The 13,279-nt window shown below is 40.8% G+C and overlaps 1 protein-coding gene and 1 long non-coding RNA gene across 2 annotated transcripts in view; one reads left to right on the top strand and one right to left on the bottom strand.

The window, feature by feature from the left end:
* Window positions 1–1,623: 1,623 nt before the first annotated feature.
* The window catches only part of dhrs11a (dehydrogenase/reductase 11a), a 19,561-nt gene continuing 7,905 nt past the window's right edge, over window positions 1,624–13,279 (top strand). Inside the window, exon 1 of the mRNA XM_032533815.1 lies at window positions 1,624–2,029. Coding sequence (XP_032389706.1) covers window positions 1,898–2,029 — 132 coding nt within the window. The 5' untranslated portion in view covers window positions 1,624–1,897. The remainder of the gene's footprint in view (window positions 2,030–13,279) is intronic.
* LOC116700529 (uncharacterized) lies at window positions 9,601–10,891 on the bottom strand. The gene is made up of 3 exons (XR_004334676.1): window positions 10,826–10,891; window positions 10,623–10,707; window positions 9,601–10,539 (listed from the first exon to the last, which is right to left on the bottom strand). It is a non-coding gene; the product is annotated as an uncharacterized LOC116700529 (long non-coding RNA).

Genomic DNA, 13,279 nt, shown 5'->3' with positions numbered 1-13,279 from the left:
TAAAAAAGCTTGTAAAACATCAACCCTGTTGTCTACAGTCAAGATATGAACATCATTTTTTTCAGGACAAACTGGGTTATTGGAATATTTGGGTTGCAGTGAGGTCACGTGCATGTTAAAAATGGTTGTAGGGCCTTAAAGATAAATAAATAAATGAATAAATAAATGAATCTTCCAGATATGTATTGATATCACAGACAGATAAGTAATGAATAAGCCATTTTCCATTCTAAAACACTTCTCATATGTCTTGGGAGTCACACTGTGAAGAAATAATCATAACTTATACAGTTGACAAAATACATGCATTTTTTCCAAAAAAGTCAAGACGTTTTGCTCTCATGACATTTACTTATGCCAATAATAACATAATAATGTCATATTTATTGATATTACACCCACAGCAATGTTATACAAGCAAATATGTGTCTAAATTATTTGGCCTTCCATAGAGTATATAGGCATTTTTGTCCCCTCTGGCCTTCCATACAAGAGGGGTGCTTTTATCTCCCATATATGGGCATGTACTTCCTGAAAAATAGACAGGACAGACAGAGAGAGAGACGGAGGAGCGAGCCAGCGGCAGAAATGAGCCAAAACGCGATGAATTATGGATATAAAGTGGATCAATCTTGGATATAACAGTATGGATTTAAAGCCCAAAGAGGCTGAAGTTCCAGGCTGGATAGAAATCCCCTGTAGAGGCTAGAAAGACAGGGAAAAGACCGCCGTAAACATGAAATCGTCAGGATTTTTACTGTACTTTTTTACTCAAGGGCGAGTGTCTCGGGCTCAGTTAAGGAGGCTCAAACAAAAATTAAAAACAAATTTGTGTTTTATATATTTTTTTAATCAATTTAGGTGCTTCAGGTTAGAGCTTTCAAACTTGTCTGTTAATGACAGAGGGCAAACAATTACAGGTTCAAAGAAACCTGTGTTGCTGTTGCCAATACTATGCACCTGTAACTCATTTTTATTTAGTTATTGTTTACACCTCATTTCATTTGATTCTGGTAGTCCATAAAGGACCTATCATAGACTTTTTTTATGTTTAATATTTTGCATTTATCCTGTTATAATAATGAACACATATATTCATTGTAATATCCAGTGAAATTACTGATTTAGTAGGGGGGTTAACACTTTTTCAATGCACTGTATCCATGTCACATTGTCATTAGGGGCTGAGCCCCCATAAAGATCTGATCCTAGAATCGCCCCTGCTTACATATACGGTATATAAGTCTAACTCTCTGCTATAGTGAAATCTATGAAATACTGAATTAAATGTTAAGACTTAATATGTGGAAATGTCATCGGCATATGTTTCTGTTTTAATCCGTTAAAAATCCGTTTTTTGTTATGAGAAAATATTAGTGGTAAGGAGTAAGTGAGTTTTGATTTGTAAAATAACATGAACATGTCAAACTTAATTTCCTGCTGTAATTTTGGAACATTTCCCGACCAAAAGCTTTCGATTACGGGGAGTACGTGGAGGCATCACGTCAAACCATAGACCGTTGAAGAAAGCGGCAAACACTTCTTGTGTTATTTTAGTTTTTTTCCAGTAGGCGGAGGTAGATAACCGCCATACGGAGAGCACTCCAGGCACCAGGGTTAAAAAACAAAGTGGGAGGTGATGTGAACCAAACATTTACTCACGACAGGGCTCTTCATATTTTATCCAGAGGAGCGCATGGATTCGGGCTCCGGCACACTGCCCGCCGCTGTCCTGGATGCTGTACAGACTGAATCAGAAGGCTGTCCCTAAATCTGAACATAATTATCGTACGTATCACTGATAGCTATAACTGTGACAGCTTGAGCCAAGCAGACAGAGGAACAGCGCAGGAGCTGCTGTTTGGTGTACAGTACTGGTGTAGACAGTACAGTGGAGATGGAGCGGTGGAAAGGCAGAGTGGCCCTGGTGACCGGAGCCTCGGTGGGGATTGGAGCGGCTGTAGCCCGGGCACTGGTCCAGCAAGGCATGAGGGTTGTCGGCTGTGCCAGGAATGTCGACAAAATAGAGGTGGGCATTTCATTTATTATCATTAACAGTTGGGAAATAGTCTGCCGGACTCATATGACAAGCTAGCTCTGTTAGAGCAACAACAAACTAGCTAACTACCGTTAACTGTTAGCTAACATTAGCTTTACAACTTCAGCTAGAAACCTTTAGCCCCAACGTTAATATGTGCTGCCTATTTGTTATATTTAGGTAACGCAGCCGTTTTTGCTTCGTTTGTTGAAATTAATAAGTCAGGTAGGATGTGTCTAGGTTTGGCAACGTTAAACAATTAAATTAAATTAAAGACCTAATAATTAAAGAATATTAAATCCAAAATAATAAACTAACGTCATAGAAATGATGGCTTCATAACAGGTATAAACCAAACCTAAATCCCGACTAGCTTTTGTTACTTATGTCCCATATTAAATTACAGGGATAATATTGTACCCTGGATTTCCACAGGATACAAGACCACCCACCAAATGAGGCAAATGTGATGCTCCTACACCAGCATCACTCTACATATCCCACTACACCCCAAACCTGTAATAATCTCTATTATTAACCCTTGCTGATAAATTCTTCTGGTTGACCTTGTCCAGGAAAGTCAGAGGACAGGGTCAGCATTAACAAAGCTGTCAGGGATTCAGTGTGTCTTTACACTTTAGTGAGGGGGAGACCTGCTAACAACATTATGTGGGACCGTAGCCTGGGGGGTCACCCTGCCATCCTTCATCTAGGCCTACTGCCAGTGGTACAGTAATAAACTGTCTGTTTAGGTACGGTCAAATTACCTCGCCATCCTCTCCAAAGACGTGCCAGTGGATTAAAATGACCCAAATTCCTACCTTACATAGCCATTGTTATATTTTAGAAAATCAACCAACCCCATTTAAATCTCAGTTTGCAAATCGTTGTATTTATATACTTTTTTATTTCATTTTTCCCACCTAGACTTTGAAGACCAATATTCATTTCTAATATCTTTTGCAACAAACATTATCCGATACACATCCCATTTTTGAGGTCAGTGCTCCATTAGCTGGATAACGGAAAGCTTAAATCACACCCACCATGATAATGCATTATCTGAGTACTGTCTGCTCTAATCACGGCTATGAGAGTAATTAGTGCCTGTGGTGATTATGTTTGCACTGCATGTGACTTTGTCTTCTGCATATTGAACCAGTGAATTTATGGCTGTAATTAAGGAAAGAGAGAATTCCCACACACTGTACTTCTACTTGCAGTAAACGTTATTAATATTTTTTTTATTAACGTTTATTGCAAGTAAAAGCAGTGTGCTGAATTCATCTCTTCTCTTACCTGTGGACATTTCCTCCTACGCACCTGTCTACACCAAATTGAATTCATTCATGGCTGTAATTAAAAACATAATACATATTTTAAGGATCGACTGGAAGACAAAGACCACTTCTTGGGCAGGTTTCGGTGACCCCACCCTACTCCACCCCACCAACTCTTGCCTAATCATAAGCAATAAGGCATATTGTTATCTTGTCAATAATTAGGCCTCACCCCACACCTTCCAGCACTGGCCTGCAGAAGGCCCACATGCAGCCACCTTTTAGTCTATGATTTCTTAAAGTAGAGCACTGTAGCGTGGCCTGTGGTTGTTAACAACACTGTCACATTTGAATGCGTTGGTGTTTTGCTGTAAGATGTCACCCAAGTACATCCACATGTGTGTATGCACTACTGTGAACAAACCACCACAGGTTACATTTTGTGGTCGCAGGTCATGAAAACTCGTACTTTTTCTTACATCAGACTTGATGATGTCATGCAGTACTGTGGCTGTTCTACCCGTTTATGCTGCTGCACTGTTTACAGTTTGCAACAACGTAGTTTGGCAAGAGCATTAGACCAACATCAGTTACAGGAACTCCGCTGATAATGGTGTTGTGAAAGCATGATTCATTAGCAGGCATGTAAGTTGATTTAAAGTTAGTTTTTTTTTGTATATAAAACAAAGTTCCATATTTCATTCAGGTCTTATTTACATGCAAGCATTTTCCCAACCTTGACCACACACACACACACACAACCATGCCCATACATGGATACAGTGAGTGGGTTTTGCGCAATAGATTTCCTTTCTCCATTCATACTTTGGTCACATGGCCCTTCCTGTCAATAGTTAACGGCAGCAGCTTGGTTCGGCCCCCGTCTATTACTTGTGGAAGACGAAAACAAGGTCACAACATTTAAAATCTTTTCTTTTACATAATAGAAATGTCAGTCAGCATTAAAGAGCTGACTACATCACAGCCAGAGCATTCTGAAAGAGGACATATCATGAAAACTCACTTCCCAGTGCTTGTGTATATGTTGAGTACCTACCGACCCACTAACAAGACATGTGAAATAAGACAACGCAGTCAGTTTTTTGTGGACTGCCTTGCCCAGATCAGAAAACATTGGATTTAACAAGACATTTAGATTTGGTTCCCCTTCCTGTGTCACATGCAGGATAATTGGAATATTCAGCACGCCCATCTGAGTATCTCCAACATGGATGTATTCTAACACCTGGATACAGCGTTCATGGCGGAGCCCCGTCCAGATGAGAGTTGCTCAGTGGCAGTTTCTCAGCTTCCGGGTTTACTTGCAGCCACTGAATATGCGCAGTAGTGTTTCCCCCGCTGGCCCCGACCGCGAGTTCCCGCTCGGCCCAGAGACTTAACATTGTGGTGACATCACAGATTTTTAAATTGCTTTTCTCGGCTCTAGGAAAGTCCATGGATTAAAAATTCAAAATTGAAAGAGTCATAACCAATTTTATTTACAGTTCAAGGTAGTGACGGACGAGATCAAAAAACGGCCCTGGCATTTACAACACACTGCCCTTATTGTTATCAATAACCTAGCATGGAAATTAGCAACTGTGCCTTCCAAGTGAATCTTTCCACACACCTCGCAGTACAATCTTGAATATCTGTGGTATTGGGTCATAAAAATCAAAAAGAACCAAAACCATATTATCAGTAGGGGTCCATAGGGGTGCGGGCGGCCCCTTCTGACATTTGCCCAAATTCCAGGTGGCCAGTCCGTGACTGGTTCGAGGTGTCCTGCCAGCAGTTTTACAGACATCTCTTTTATTTCATTGGTGGCCTATGGGAAAATCTTTTCTGGGTCGCAGGGGGATTTTCCGTTGCACTGGCCACTGGACAAAATCAGCGGACAGGCTGGGCGCTGCTCATGGGGGCCTGATCTCCACCCACGGCTTGAGCTCTACCTTTGCTGCCATATTTTTCTCACAAGCCAATCAGAGCACACTGGGCTTTTTAGGAGGGGACTTAAAGAGACAGGCACTGAAATGGAGCGTTTCAGACAGAGGGTGAACACAGGTATATTCAGACAGTATAAGACAATAATGTTTTTTAACATTAAAGCATGTAAACGTATTCTAGTAGAAACCCAAAATACACGTATGAACCTGAAAAGGAGCATGATTATTAGAGATGTTCCGATACCAGTATCGGTATCGCCTCCGTTACCGCCTGAAACGCTGTCTCGGTATCGGGACGTACTGGAGTTCATACACCGATCTGATACCGCATAATAAAGCCCTGAAGAAAATCTACATTAAAATAGTTTATTCATGTTCTTTTTCCGTTATAACTGACTACCAAACTGGATGATAAAAGAAAGTTCTGTGGCGTTCATTGTTTTGTGTTTTTACATGTTTCACAAAGAGTTTAACCTAAGCCAGACCGACAACAATGATATAGATCATATCACAAAATGGCATTGGACCATCTCTAATGATTATGTCTTGTTTAACTTCTTGTGATGTCTTCCCGTCAACCATGGTCCCTTTTTTTTTAACATTTATTGTTGCTTTTTCCGACATTTCTTCGAAGTTTTTGGTGTTTTTCCCAACGTTTTTTTGATATTTTTAATGTTGACATTTTTAGCGCTTATTTCGACGGCCCAGAAAATGAACTGTAAACGGGTCAATTTGATTCAAGGACAACATGAGGGTTAAAAGCATAATTAGGACGGAAACGCCACTTTTAAGATTGACCGTATCCTCGTTTTGGGTGAAATGGCCTTTTGAATGGGAGAGCTAGGGGCGCTACTATGATAGCATCAACATCACTATTTTAAATCACTAAGAAGGCGCGACACAACATGAGACTTTGCTCCAAGTATCACCAGGGACTCTACACGTGAACTCAGCACGGAGAACATTGTTTGTGTTCACAGAGTTTACTAAAAATAAAGATTTTACCAACTCATTGTAGCTGTTGGTTTTTCCGTTCGCCATCCATCTCGCCAGTCAAAGACAGTCGAGGGAGGAGAGTAAAGATGGAGAGCTCTTATAGCTTCGTTCCGTATAAATGCACGGACAATTTGTTGTTTTGCCGTTAGTGAGAAACAACATTGACCTTGTAGTAGAACAAGGAGCTTGATATAAGAATGACATTTCCTCCTAAAGAGTCCGTTCATTCGCATTCAGAGACCGATTCTCTTTGACTGACAAAGACGTTAGCGAGCGGAAACAACAACATGAGTTGTTAAAACCTCTTTTTATTAAACTCTGTGAACACAAACAATGTTCTCCGTGCTGAGTTCATGTGTAGAGTCCCTGGTGATACTTGGAGCAAAGTCTCATGTTGTGTCGAGCCTTCTTAGTGATTTAAAATAGTGATGTTGATGCTATCATAGTAGCACCCTTAGCTCTCCCATTCAAAAGGCCATTTCACCCGAAAACAAGGATACGGTGAATCTTAAAAGTGGCGTTTCCGTCCTAATTATGCTTTTAAACATCCACAAAAAGACCCTAGGTTGCATTTTGGTGAGAGTTCCGCTTTCATATTTGGCCAAACTAGAGATTAATATCAGGTTGCGTAGAGTGAAAGGTAACAGATTTCATCACTTGTACAAGACCTTAGAGAGTTGTCTGTGTGAGTTGAGGGACAAAGCCAGTATTGTAATCTCTGCAGTGTGAACTGGGTTCTCGCTGTAGTCGTACCAAACCTGGCATGCTGCTAAGTGTCTATCACTAAGTAATTGTTCTTGACTTCCCTTTTGGTGTTTATTTCTTTACTCGGGGAAGTAAAGCTTTTACGGTCAGTAGTGACCAACAGCGATATTCACACTTGTAGTAGACCAGATAAAACCAGAAAGAAAGGAAAGACATTTTCTGTTTAAACAAAACATGGAGAACGCAGAGTGGAGAGTTGTGGCTGCCGTATTGTTTTGTTGTGTGTGAGACTATAGAGTTGGAAGTGGGGGAGAAGCGAGCTAAAGGGAGACGTGTGGTCACCATGGGCTCTGTGCAGGAATGGAGACAACAGGGACACATCCAAGTAGCAGCAGCACAGCTTCTCATTAACTCTTGTGAAACCCTTAAGGCCCCAGTGGAAAAAGCTTTTATTCTTTACAGTCATAAAAGGTTTAAACGTGGCCTCTGCATAAGATAGTGCAGTCCCAAACTGTACCATTGAAAGCCATATGTATGCACATTTTCATTTCAACAAAGCACTAAAGAATTTATTTCAGCAGCGAGATCACCATAAAACAGAGGACGGTTTCTTATAATTGTATGCATGCTGTTTGTAAGAATGCTGCCACATTAGAAGGGTTTTAAGTCTGAGCTCACATCTGAGTCTGAAGAAGGGCATCCAGTTACTGGTGATTAGGGTCCTCTAAAGCACTCCGGCCCACATAGCCCATATGTTGGGTTTGTTATGCGTATCTAGTCCAAGGTTACGCAGTAGTAAACAAACAGTAATGGGAGTATTAGTCTGGCATTGACACACTGCGCTACACCCCAGATACATTCTGGGATAGGAGGAAAAAAAACGCTCTGGGTTGTTTGCATTTTTTTTTAAACCAATCACGATCGTCTTGGGCGGTGCTGAGCTCAGGACGCAGCGACGGGGGCTCTGCTGAATAGTCTCGGCAAGGAACTTGTATCATGCAAAAGAAAACGCCACATACAATATTAAATGAAGTGAACTGTTTACAGAATACAGTAACGTGAGCTATTTAGCTGGATCCATGGTTAAACATCATTCGCTCTTACCAGGTTATTGCCGTGTGTGACGTTACTTCGATCCCTGCCCGTCGGTCCCAAAACCTCCCGGTTAGATAGTAAATGCCGTAAACATATTCTTTGTAAATCTTTACAATCATTCTCCTAAAGAACCAAGCATGCCTGTCCTATTGCACGATCCGAATGTTCTTCAGAACTTGGCGCCGATAGCTTGAACTTTGTTGATGTGGTTTCCCGGGTTTTTGAGGGATTTTGAGAACGGTAACACACAGAGAGAGCGAGGTGAGGGAAACATACTTCCATTGATCCAGACAGTGGGAACATCAGTTGCTGATCACCCCAACTCAAACAATCCCTCATTTAAAATATTAGGTTTAAGATTTACATCCATTTGTTTTCATTTACCACATTTAGTATGGAACTTCCATAATGCTGTTTTGAATTTAGATGACAGTGATTCTGAGTTGTAAATGAAATGCAGTCTCACATAACCTGTTTGCTTGTTTGTCATTATGTGCATGCCTGCACATTTTCAATGTAAGATATCCATAAGTTGCACTTTAATGTTTTTTGCATTATACGCAGGTCAGTGCGTGTAGAGGGGATTAGTGTCAGTGCTGCTGTGGCTCAGGGGGAGGAGGGGCAAAGGTTGGTATGGGGTGGGGTTTATCAAGTAATCAATCAAATTCAATGGTCGCCTATACATTCAATGATTCCTGGAATGTATAGTTTGTCGTACTGTATACAGGCCGACAAGAAACATCAATACTTCATTCTTCTCTGGTCAGTGGTCAATGTCCGCGGTCAGCATGTCTCTGAAAGATTCAGCGCTTTAATGGCATTCATTTAAAATGTGCTTTTTACACGGCCAAAGTACTTTTCTAAACTTGCTGCATGCAAGTAGTCCCATTTGTTTTAACTCGGGCTAAATGCAAAAAGAACATCTGCTTTAGGGTAATAAATACATCTATTTTGCATCTATCTAAAACTGCTAAAGTAAAACTGACATATCCTGGGTGCTTTGAGGCTCCCCACAATAGAGACAACTGTCAAAACCCAAAGCTTTGGCTGCTGTTTTTTAGATCAGATAAATTTAGCAAACAGTTTGTGGGTTTTCAGTGCGAAAACAGATTTGTGGTTGGCATACAGAGAGCCTGTGTTAGCAAGAGATTGAGAAGAGATTCAGCATAAGAAATGTCCAAAGAAGATCATTTATGTTAAAGTATTGTGCTCCGCAACAAAGGAAAAACATGGAATAAGAAAACTGAAACCAAGACTACAAGTAACAGACTTTTCCTTTCCCCAAATCTGGACATTCAGTGCTGATGTCCTTTTGAGATATGAACATTTCAATACATTATTTATATTCAGTTTCTGGTTCTTTGCCTGTCTTTGTCAAAGCCAACAACCCCCCCCCCGATTGGTTAATGCAGCTCTGCACAAAGCAGTAGCCTCTACACTAAAACACTACACTTAGAACCCAAAGCCCTTTGCAGGTGAGCCAAAGGGTTAATTTAAGACCTTTGCTGACCAACTTCGATTTGATGGACATTCTGAAGGAGGTCAAAGGTGCTCAGTCATGCTTCAAAAGCTGAGGTAACACAATAAAAGTCAATCAGTGTCTCTCTCTGTCTACTTATCTGACGCCGTCTCCAGCAGATTGTGTCTGGTCCTGTTAATTCACAATGAATAGATTTCACTCCAGACAGGGTTTGAAGTGGGTCAGGTCCGACAGCTCTACTCTCTTTGTCTCATACCCTCTGCCGCACTTGTCCTGGAATCTTCTTTTTGTAGTTTCTTTTTTTGGTCTTCATGTTTTGAAGTTCTTCATAGTCTTTGTTCTTTATGTCTTCATGAGTATTAAATACAGTCATTTGCTAACATTGTGCGTTTTGCTATATCACACACCATGTGTGCGAACACTACTGACCTCAGTACTATTTTCACATTGAAATGAGTTATAACCCTTTCCATCTATTCCAAGTTGACAGGCATAAAATGCATTCGGTGCAAGGCGTTTGCATGCAGAAATGTATGGATTGTTACCCCCTCAAGTGCAGATGGATTCAGATATTAAGTTGTTTATTCTGACTGTTCTCTACTAAAATCTGTTAAGATATAACAGCAACTTTGTCCGTAATTCACTAGCAGAAGACGTTTTCTCAGATCTGTATTACCGCAATACTGTAAAAACGCACCAGTTCAATTTCTTCTCATCACTTAAGTCAGGAGTGTTTTTAATAACCTACTAAATCACTTGGGCCTCGACATTGGCAGACCCTACTCCACAGCCCCGCACAGTAAGGTCTGGCTCTACCACACATACATTTCAGGATAGGAGAAAATAACTCTCGGGGTTGTTTGCATTTCTTTAAACCAATCACAATGGTCACTGTAGCGGCCCCTCGGATTTATGGACTCGGACGCAGAGAGTTTCAAACGGGTGTCAATTTATTCTTCCTCTTAAGGAGCACCAGGCACCATATGAACACCGTGAAAACTACGGAAAACAGAAGTACAAAAGTTTCAATGTAGATTCACAAACAATACATATATTAAATCATCTTCACATATTAATCGTACCTTATTCCGCTCTCCAAGGGCGCTAATCAAGTGTCTGTCCATTAGCTAGCATGCTTTCTAGCCTGACGTCCTCACAGTTGGAGCTCTTAGAAATACCATGTGCAAACATTAAAAGATTAATAAGGTAAATCGCAAGGTAAACCTTCTCTTAAAAGACTCAAATTGACAAATATGTAAACTACAAACATGTTAACAGGTTTTACCTTCGCTCCGACGATGCGTGAGCACCACATGGAAAAGAGTGTGTAACAGGAAGTGTAGCGTCAAACAAAATACAAGAAGAAGAAAACAGCGCTTTCAAAATAAAAGCGGACCAACCCACAAAATGCCAATAAAACCACAATGTCTTAACATTAAAAAATATAATGTGTAAGACAATATCAGAGACATTTACAGTCACAATGGCTCCGGACGCAGCGATGGTGGCTCTGCAAAATAGTTTCAAGAAAGAACTTGTTCTGGTGAAACATTTGCATCATGCAAAACAAAAACACCACATACAATATTAAGTTAACTGCTCACACAATACAATATTGTGAGCTATTTAAATTAGCTAGATGCATGGTTAAATGTAATACCAGTATTTTGCAGTGTGTAACGCTACTTGGTCCATAGCGATCCTGCTACAGTCAAACGTCCCGGTTAGATAGTAGATACCATAACATTAAACAAATTCTTTGTACATCTTTACAGTCGTTCCCCCTAAGAACCAAGCAAGCCTGCCTTGTTGCACAATCCCAGTTTTCTTCAGCGTGTAGCTTGCTGGCCAAAAGGTTGTTGTTTGTCACAGCGAACAGAGTTTAAGAAGGGCATCGGCAGAACACCTGGCAGCGCCGGATGTGAGCCAATCGTCCTGAGAATGTGCTGTCGATGAGCCCGACTGGATTGGTCTAGACAGCTCAGTGATCCCTATGAGCCGTTTCCCCTGCACCACCGCTGGGCCGTCCTCTCTGGGCTTGTCATCTTTCAAGGTGTAAGGTTTACTGGCAGTGGCATTCCCTCCCCGGGCCTCCTGCTGGGATAGGTGGGGGGCTTCCTGTCCTGTCCTGTGCTGTCCTGTTGAAAACTCTTTTCTGTGTGTACAGTCTGTGAGAGTGTGTATGAAGCAGTCCAGCATTTGGTATTGTATGTATAGTTTTGTGGCAGAGATGAAACCTGCGTGGTGAAAGTATTTTATAAATCTGCACAAAGGCAACTTCAGTTTGCTAAATTCAGTATTTGGGGGGGGGGGGGGGGGGGGGGTAAATGGGGTTACCGGGGGAGTTGACGAAAAAGAATGCAAATTTGATTGTATTGGCTTCGACAGCGGCCAAATTGGATTTGTTGCTGGGTGTTTGTTTGATTTTGGAAACATTTTATGGCTACTCTGAGCTGGACATGCTGAACAGACCCAGCTCAGGCTGGCCCAGTTTGAAAGGTTTTCATTTTGGATGCGTCAGATCAACACCGTCTCCATGAGACTCTCCTATGTCTGTTGTTGTTGTTGTTCTGCTCTGGGCTCGAGTTATCATGAACTTAGCATTAGAGCCCGACCGATAAGGGACTTGTAAGGCAGATACGGTTACAAATATTTGGTTATTTAAAAATCTGATATGCCGTTATTTGGGCCGATATTTAATTTTTTTAAATCCAGAAACGCATTTCAAAACATAAACAGATTTCCCTAACATTAGTTATTTAGAGTTATGTATGAGTTCTCACTAAAATAATATGATAATAATTAGTTTTAGTGTCACAACAGAACAGAGGAACATCCAAATACATTAAAGTTCTGATAAATAAAATGTATAAAAATACAAACTTAAGATATGAAACGGCCATTATAAATACCCATATATTGGGAAATGCCTAATATCGGCCGCCAATATATCGGTCGGGTTCTGCTTAGCATGCGGAATAACTTGACTCATCACTAGAAGCAGCAATGGCCTGTGATGAGAGACAAAGTAGTGCAGGAATAACTCCTCACATGAGATAGAGTAGATACGTAATGCATGCTGGGTAAGTAGAGGAATACGTCACCCCTCAGTATGTTTCAACTACAAACAAGAGCACTGGACAGCCATTTTTCATCATATGATGCCCTTATGAATATGTAACAAAAGGCTGCTCTCTCTCGCTCTCTCTTCGTAGTTAATCTAGTATTGAAGTACCGCTGACAGAAATGCCGTCCTCTTACTGTTTTATGTCTTATTTGAAATAAAGATGCTGCTGCCTCTTTCTGATTTTGTATCACTTTTAAATGCCACCACATTGGTTGCACCTGTCTGTTACTCACCTGGCTGCAGGCTTGGTCTTTAGCCTACCAAGGATATAAAAGCCTTTTTTCATTTGGGTCTTCTACTCCGTTGTCACATTCTTTTTTTTTTATTATTGCAGATTACAAATACATGACAACTGAGTAGGGTCTTACTCCTCAACAGGCACCATGTTTAGCAGCGCTGGGTATCGCCAATGATCTCCCGAGTCGATTTAATTCATATTAACAACAAGGTCCCGATTCGATTACATTTCCGATTCAACATCAGTTAGGTTAGTGAAATTTCACTTTTGCTTCGATATAAAAGAGATTCTTAGATAATTTATGCTGTAAATTGTGAGAAAGAAGAAACCACTTACTCACAATCTGGTTAATGTTTACATTACAAATCCCCCCC

Source organism: Etheostoma spectabile, chromosome 13 (assembly GCF_008692095.1).
Source record: "Etheostoma spectabile isolate EspeVRDwgs_2016 chromosome 13, UIUC_Espe_1.0, whole genome shotgun sequence".
NCBI classification, from domain to species: Eukaryota; Metazoa; Chordata; class Actinopteri; order Perciformes; family Percidae; genus Etheostoma; species Etheostoma spectabile.
Note: the sequence above shows the minus strand (reverse complement) of the source record. Positions and strands in the feature narration are given on the sequence as shown.